Genomic DNA, 7,672 nt, shown 5'->3' on the forward strand with positions numbered 1-7,672 from the left:
GGCACCAGTGCCGCGTCGAACCGCAAGCACGCGCAGCGCCCTCTCTCGCTCAGCCTCTCCACCGGGCGGGCCTCTCCAGCGCTATCGTCCGACTCTCACGACGGAGCTGATCATTTCCGGCGCCCGTTCGCCGCAGGTGGCGAGCAGGGTCAGCCCGCCGCTCCTCATCCTAGGAGGCTGGCCACCCTTCGGCGAGCTGTGCTCGATAGCCTCGACCAGGTGGCGATCGGATGCAAGGACGCCAACCTCGAGCTCGAGCAGCTGGCCGATGGCGAAGAGCTGAGTCTGCTCAAGGACATGTACGCCCTCGACGCGTCGCCGGTCGATGCCGGTTCCGAGGGCGACCTGACGCACCAAGAAGACACTTCCATCTCCTCGATCGGGCCGGTGACCGAGCACGACCGGCCGACGGCCTGGGCCGCCACGTTGCCGCGAAGTGCTGCCGCTGCCAGCGCCAGCAAGCGGCCATCCGTCGACCTAGCCCGCACCGGCTCGCTGCGCAGCGACGATGACGGGTGGTCCCGCGGCGTTGTCAGCCCAGTGGGGCGCAAGCGCCTGTCGCTGCTCAGCGACGGGCTCCCAGCGGCGATGGGCGCAACGACGCCAGGACCCCACTATGACCGGGCGGCTGGCGCATCGTCGTCAGCGTCGAAGAGGGAGAGTCTCATCTCAGAGGGCCAGCCAAGCACCTACCGCTCGCCGCGGCTCAGCTACGTGACGGAAAAGTCGGCGACGCCCGGACCCAACGAGTCGGCCGCCTCGAAGCGCCTGAGCTACATCTCTGCCTCTTCCGCTGCCGCCTCGGTCGGGCCCAAGTCGCCCGTCTCGAACGCATCGCCGTTCCGGGCCGGGTCGCCCTTCGGCCTCTACGCCAGCCCTTCGTCGCGCAACGGCGAGGCGAGGAGCAACCGGACGAGCATCGTGGGTCCCAACAGCATCTTCGGTCCGACTGCGCCCCCAGAGGAGGTACTGGACCCTCAGACGCTGCTCGGCCTCAAGAACCGCTTTGAGCGGATGCACCTCGCCAGGCGCAGGGCGCTCTGCCATCTGCTTGCCCTCGAGTTCCCGCAGACAGAGGACGCCATCGGAAAGGAGAAGAAGGCCGCTCTCGACGTGGCGGACTGCTGGGAGCTCCCTTGCCGTCGCATGGCAGATCTCGCCGACCTTTTCGCTCGAGAAGCGCGGGCTGCCATGGCCACGCTCAGCGACGAGATGGGCATGGCATTTGGCACAGCGCTGGCCACGGGCGGCAGCGGCAAGCGGTCGGCTTCCGGAGAGGGTCAGAGCGGCCATCTTGCGCCGCCGTCAGTCAGCGAGGTTGATGGCAGGGCCGCATCGCGCGCCTCGTCTGGTATCACTGGGCATCTTGGACTCGAGGATCGCTTCTCGGCCATGGCCTTGTCCCTGCGCTCGGTCCAGGCCAAGCTGCGCGTCTGCGCCGAGGACATCAACGTCAAGCGGCCATCCGAGCTGCACGGCCTGGAATCAAGCGGAGGCTCTAGCGGCGACGGAGGCGCTGCGCCAGCTACGGCGACCTTGGAGGCCGAGGATTCACCAGCTCTCTCGCAGGTGGATCGCGTTCAGCGCATGTTCGAGAGCATCAAGGACGACTTGCTTGCGCTCTCGGCTGAATGGGAAGCCGGCGTCAAGTTCTTCAAAAAGGAGAAGCGATCGACGCCAAGCCCGGCTCTGTTTGAGGGCGACGAAGATGTGGCTCGCATCAATGCTGCGCGCGATCTCGAGTCTCCAATGGAGGCGGACGAGGATGCTGCCCGCGCCGGCCTGGGCGTCGGCGTCGATGCCGACGGGACTGGGGCGTCCCGCATCGTCTACGAGAGCGGTGGAAAGGTGTCTGGCAGCCGAGCGGCGGGCGCGGGAGCAGAGGATGATGATGATGACGACGACGACATCGCGGCTCTGCTGCTGCGCTCGACGTCGCCCCAGCATCTGCCGCCTCCCGGCCTCGAGCAGGTGTTTGAGAGCATCGCGGGCATGGCGAGCATCGCCGGAATCGGCGGGTCGAAGCTCAGCAGGGACGAGCGCATCCGTCAAGCCAAGCTGCGCCGCGCCGAGGAACAGGAGGAAAAAGCCAAGAAGCAGAGCCACCGCCACACGATCGACCCGGCCGGCATCGTTTCGGAGCTCAACGATGTGATCCGGACGCGCAAGGCCAACGTCGAGCGCAACGCGGCAGCAGCCGGCGGTAGCGTGGACGCAAGCGCCCAGCTCGGCCGGGCCAGCCTCGACGCCAAGCGCTACCGCGAATCGAGCCCGTCTGCCGGTTTGGGCAGCAGTCGAGTCGGCGCGGGACAGGGCTTGGGCTCGCCGCTCGATCTGCGTGCCTCGGCGACCATCACGGGCGTCTTCGAGGGCAACAATGGCGATGGCGGGAGCGCCAACTGGTCGCCCGCGATCGATACCGACGCTGGGTCGTTGTCGACGTCGAGTCGGCGCGCCTCGCGGTACAATGTGGCAAACGAGCGACGCGCCTCGACCCTCTACCGACACCTGCACAGGCGATCCGACGATGCTGCCGATGGCGCGGCTTCGGAGTCGTTTTCGCCGCTCGTCGAGCAGCCATCAAGGGACAGGCTGCCACCGTCGTTGTCGTCGTCGTCGTCGGCCTCGACGTTCCTCCCTGCTTCGACTTCGAACGGGCGCATGAGTCTCGACGCCGTGACTGCACTCAACGGCAGCCCCTCGGCCATGGCCGCCGCTCGGCACGGGGCGGGAGGCGTCGCGGCAGAAGGTGCACGGCCGGCGTCGTTCGCCCAGACGCTCGACCTCGACCTCGAGAGGCACGTAGCCGAGTTTGCGGCAAGGCAGAAGCGACAGGCATCGGCAGTCGGGGCATCCGGGTGATGACCTGTAGCGGGCGCTGGACCGACGGCGAACGGCGCGGCGCAGAGCAGTGCGGCACGGGCTGCATCAGTAATGGGCTGTTAGATGTTTTCCTTCTCTCTTCGCTGTGTAATTCCACCACAATCACTGCGAGTGCGGTCGCCTACTGAGCTGTCGAGGAAGAATCCTGGGGCGGGGCAGTGACGGTCGAAGAACCTGGCTGCATCCACCACGGGGCAATGCCAGAGCTGGCCCCATCGTGCGCTCCAGAACATCGCACTTCCACACGTGCGGAGATGACCCGGCGGCAGAGCAACCTGGCGCATCTCTGGATTCCGACGTGGGTCGCATTCGTAACCTCGCCGGGCGTCAGACATATACAGGTGACGTGCGGCTACGAGGCGTTGCGGGGCGCGATCTCGATGCGCTCGATGCGGATGCGGGTGTAGGGCTGCTTGTGCTCGATGGTCTTCTTGTAGCCCTTCCTCCGCTTCTTTTTGAGGATGCGCTCCATGGCGCCCTTTGTGTGTTCGACGACGACGGCGCGCACCCGTACCGCCGTGGGGTCGAGGGTGGCGCCGATGTGGGCCAGGCCCGCCGGGTGGAGGCGGGTGGCCCACGAGCTGGACACGGCTCGGACCTGGTCTGCGATGCTCGATTGCGTCGTCCCTGCCGCTGCCCCCGCCGCTGCTGGTGGTGGTGCCGCTGCTGTCGCTGATGATGTTGGTTGCGTCGCGTGCGAGGACGAGGACGAGATGTACGAGTTGGGGCCGGTGAGGACCGACCTGCGCATCAATGCGCTGGGGCCGCGGGAACGGCAGTGCATAGGATCCTGGGCGCGGAGGGTGTAGTCGCGCGAGCCGACCTCGTGGATCCGGTCGAGCTCGAGGACGTCTCCGACCTCTACGTCCTTGAGGCGGGGCACGGTGACGAGGTCGCTGGCGGCGAGGAGGAAGGTGCGGCCGGTGATGGACGCCACAACATAGTGGTTGGGCTGAGTGCGCAGCAGCTCGAGGGCCTCTGCCGTCGCGCTGATGGGTTCGCTCGGAAGCGGGCCCGACGAGAGAGAGGGGCCGGTGGACGTAGACGACGAGGCGATCGCAGTCTGCGAGGATGGGCCTGCAGATGGCGCGGCAAAGGCGCCAGAGGTGCTCAGGTAGCGAGGTGCGGCGACGCCCGCCAGGACGCCGTCGAGGCGCGACTTGCCCTTGAGGCTGTGCGAGAAGGCCGTGCGAAGACCTGGCGAGGCGAGGTGGAGTGTGGCAAGGCGATCAGGGCCGTCCGGTCAGCAAGAGGCGCGCCGCCATCTCCAGGCCGTACCGGTGCGCTCGGGCCCTACTCACTGTTCATGCTGGCCATGGCGAGAAGGTGGTTTGCGGGAGGATACGGACGAGCAACGACGATGTGACAAAGGCGGCCGGGGGATGATGGCGAGCGTTTCTTCCTGCAGGGCGGGCCCCTCAGCGGAAAAAGGGTCGGGGTCGTGGAGCCCGGCCCCGTGCTGCTCAGACTCGCACGAGACAGACGGATGAAGGCATGTCGAGGTGATCGACACCTCCGGAGGGTGGGGTGCGGCAGGCTGCGGCGTCAGACCTGTGTGCGGCCCTTGCCCGGGACTTGGAGGCCCAGCCTGAGCCTGCCTCCGATCGGTCGCGAAGAAAAAGCAAGACGACGGACGAGCTCGGGTGCCGCTCGACGGCCGCTTGGAGCGACTCGAGGTTGGATTTGCCCTCGATCGTCATGTTGAATTGAGCGGCGCGGGGTCTGTATTTGACCGCCAGTCCGAATTGTATTGGCACCTCGACGGCATCTGGCTCAGAGGCGATCCGCCTGTGGCCGCCCAGTCAGGATTCGCAATTTTCTTCTTGGCTGGGACGACCTGGCTGGGCTTGGGCTGGCAGGGCCTGAGCTTGGCTGGCCCGGGGGGCGGTTGGGGCGAGCGAGGGGAGCGAGATCGCACAACCGCCCTGCCCGCCCACCCGCCCGCCCAGGTCCGGTCGGGCCCTCTGCTGTCCGCCCGTCTGTCCGTCCGCCCGTGGGCGCGCGCACGCTCACTCGCCGCCTTGGCTGGCCCGTTTGGAAGACGGCGGGCGGCCGAGGAAGAGGAGAGGCTAGGCAGGGCGACAGATCAGAGCGACCCAAGGCCAGGCCCGCCCGCCCCGTCTCTCCCCTCTTTCCTCCCGCCTCTCGAGTCTTCCCCACCCACACCACCCCCCATCACCACTCACCCCCGTCCTCCCTCTCCCTATCCCAACATCGTACCAACCGCCGCGATGCTCGCTCGTTCCGCCGGCATTGCCACCGCCAACCTCGCCCGTTCGGCCGCCGTCCCCGTGGTACGTTTCCTCGGCACGACCTCGACCTTTTCTCTGTGCGCGCTCGTCGCAAGGGGTGCCATCGAAGGGGCGCAGCCAGCATGACAGATGGTCGCGGCACGGCAGGCCGGAGGGGGTCACGCTCCCCTAATTGGCCGCCTGGCCTCCTCCTGTCATCGCTGCGGCCGTCTGTCGATCATCGCACCATCATCGTCGGAGCGGCAGCAGCCAGAGAGCAGGGGCGGTCGCAGCAGCAGCACCCCGAGCAGCCATCCTCTTGGTTGGACATAGGAGCATGGGACCGGTGATCCTAGCGAGCCTCCGAGCAGCCGCCAAACCTCGTCAGGGCGTGGCATCTGCCCTCGTCGGCCACGATCCGGACGGCGTCATGCCTGTGCCGACACGGGGATGGTCGCGATTGCCAACCCATCGCTTGGCATGCACCGTGTCCTGCCTGCTGGCCTGTGCTGGCGAGGCGTCTGACGCAGCTCGTCCAATCGTGCTCTGCTGCTGCTTGCTGTCTGCCGTCTCTGCCACCGCTCCGATACTATCTGCGAAGGTCAAAGGGCGCCGTCGACCTGCTGCCCTCGCCATCTCTGCAGAGGTCGACCCTTTGCTGACCTCGTCCACACCGTCCCCTCTTTGCAACGACAGGCGCGCCGTTCGGTTGCCAACGCCGTCCGCACCTACGCCACTGCCAAGCCCGGTGAGCATCGCTTTCTCGCTTTTATCGTCTTGAGAACGCAGCGAAGCGAGGGAAAATCCCCTCGCGTATCGATCCCCTCTCGGCATAGCCGCTGACCATCTCGTTTCCCCCTCTGTCATCGATAACCCTCCTGAACGCCTCGCAGCTGCCTCCGAGGTCAGCTCCATCCTTGAGCAGCGCATCTCGGGTGCCTCCGCCGGCGGTGATGTCCAGGAGACTGGCCGTGTCCTCAGTGAGTGTCCTCAGTCGCACGTAGGGTGGCCGATGGCAAGACGCTCGTTGCCGATTACCTTGTTTCCGCCTGCGATGACCCAGACGACGCTGACAGCTGCTTTTTCCGCCCTTGCCTCTCACTCGCGTGTCGCGCTCGTCTACAGCCATTGGTGACGGTATCGCCCGTGTCTACGGTCTCCGCAACGTCATGGCCGAGGAGATGGTTGAGTTCTCGTCGGGTGTCCGCGGCATGTGCCTCAACCTCGAGGCCGACAACGTCGGTGTCTCGATCTTCGGTTCCGACCGTCTGATCAAGGAGGGCGACACCGTCAAGCGAACCGGCCAGATCGTCGACGTCCCCGTCGGCCCCAAGATGCTCGGCCGTGTCGTTGACGCGCTCGGCAACCCCATCGACGGCAAGGGCCCCATCGAGGCCGCTGAGCGCCGCCGTACCTCGACCAAGGCGCCCGGTATTCTGCCCCGCCAGTCGGTCAACCAGCCCATGCAGACCGGCATCAAGCCCATCGACGCCATGGTCCCCATTGGACGTGGCCAGCGTGAGCTGATCATTGGCGACCGTCAGACCGGCAAGACCGCCGTCGCCATCGACACCATCCTCAACCAGAAGCGTTGGAACGATGGCCAGGACGAGGACAAGAAGCTCTACTGTGTCTACGTCGCCGTCGGCCAGAAGCGCTCCACCATCGCCCAGCTGGTCAAGACGCTCGAGGAGAACGACGCTATGAAGTACACCATCATTGTCGCCGCCACCGCCTCCGAGGCCGCCCCGCTCCAGTACCTCGCCCCCTTCTCGGGTGCCTCGATCGGCGAGTGGTTCCGTGACAACGGCAAGCACGCCCTCATCATCTACGACGACCTGTCCAAGCAGGCCGTCGCCTACCGTCAGATGTCGCTCCTCCTCCGACGACCCCCCGGCCGTGAGGCCTACCCCGGTGACGTCTTCTACCTCCACTCGCGTCTCCTCGAGCGTGCCGCCAAGATGAACAAGACCCACGGCGGCGGATCGCTCACCGCCCTCCCCGTCATCGAGACCCAGGGTGGTGACGTGTCGGCCTTCATTCCCACCAACGTCATCTCGATTACCGACGGCCAGGTCTACCTCGAGTCCGAGCTCTTCTTCAAGGGTATCCGTCCCGCCATCAACGTCGGTCTCTCGGTCTCGCGTGTCGGCTCCGCCGCCCAGTCCAAGCTCTACAAGTCGGTTTCGGGCTCGCTCAAGCTCTCGCTCGCCCAGTACCGTGAGCTGGCCGCCTTTGCCCAGTTCGGCTCCGACCTGGACCCCGCCACCCGCGCCACCCTCAACCGTGGTACCCGCCTGGTCGAGCTGCTCAAGCAGCCCCAGTTCGTGCCCATGGCCACCGAGGTCCAGATCCCCATCATCTACGCCGGTGTCAACGGCCTCGTCGACGAGGTTCCCCCGGAGCGCATCGTCGAGTGGGAGAACTCGTTCCGCGAGAAGCTCTCCACCGAGGACGCCCTCCTCGCCGAGATCTCCAAGGGTCAGCCCAACGACGAGCTCTTCTCCAAGATGAAGAGCCTCATTCAGGACCACGTCAAGGGCTTCCTCTCGGCCTAA

General features: G+C 66.4%; 3 protein-coding genes across 3 annotated transcripts in view; 2 read left to right on the forward strand and 1 right to left on the reverse strand.

Moving 5' to 3' along the window:
* Positions 1-2,862, forward strand: part of PFL1_05404 (uncharacterized protein) — a gene marked incomplete at both ends in the record, with an annotated part of 4,462 nt that extends 1,600 nt beyond the window's left edge. Inside the window, one exon of the mRNA XM_007882936.1 lies at positions 1-2,862. This exon is cut by the window's left edge and continues 972 nt beyond it. Coding sequence (XP_007881127.1) covers positions 1-2,862 — 2,862 coding nt within the window.
* A 373-nt stretch (positions 2,863-3,235) lies between these two features.
* Positions 3,236-4,200, reverse strand: PFL1_05405 (uncharacterized protein; the record flags this gene model as incomplete). The annotated part of the gene is made up of 2 exons (XM_007882937.1): positions 3,236-4,080; positions 4,185-4,200. The coding sequence occupies 2 exons, from the start codon at positions 4,198-4,200 to the stop codon at positions 3,236-3,238; spliced, it is 861 nt and encodes a 286-aa protein (XP_007881128.1).
* A 914-nt stretch (positions 4,201-5,114) lies between these two features.
* Positions 5,115-7,672, forward strand: PFL1_05406 (uncharacterized protein; the record flags this gene model as incomplete). Its single annotated transcript, XM_007882938.1, has 4 exons — positions 5,115-5,177; positions 5,811-5,862; positions 6,008-6,094; positions 6,240-7,672. The coding sequence occupies 4 exons, from the start codon at positions 5,115-5,117 to the stop codon at positions 7,670-7,672; spliced, it is 1,635 nt and encodes a 544-aa protein (XP_007881129.1).

This window comes from Pseudozyma flocculosa (genome assembly GCF_000417875.1).
Source record: "Pseudozyma flocculosa PF-1 unplaced genomic scaffold scaffold00019, whole genome shotgun sequence".
NCBI classification, from domain to species: domain Eukaryota; kingdom Fungi; phylum Basidiomycota; class Ustilaginomycetes; order Ustilaginales; family Ustilaginaceae; genus Pseudozyma; species Pseudozyma flocculosa.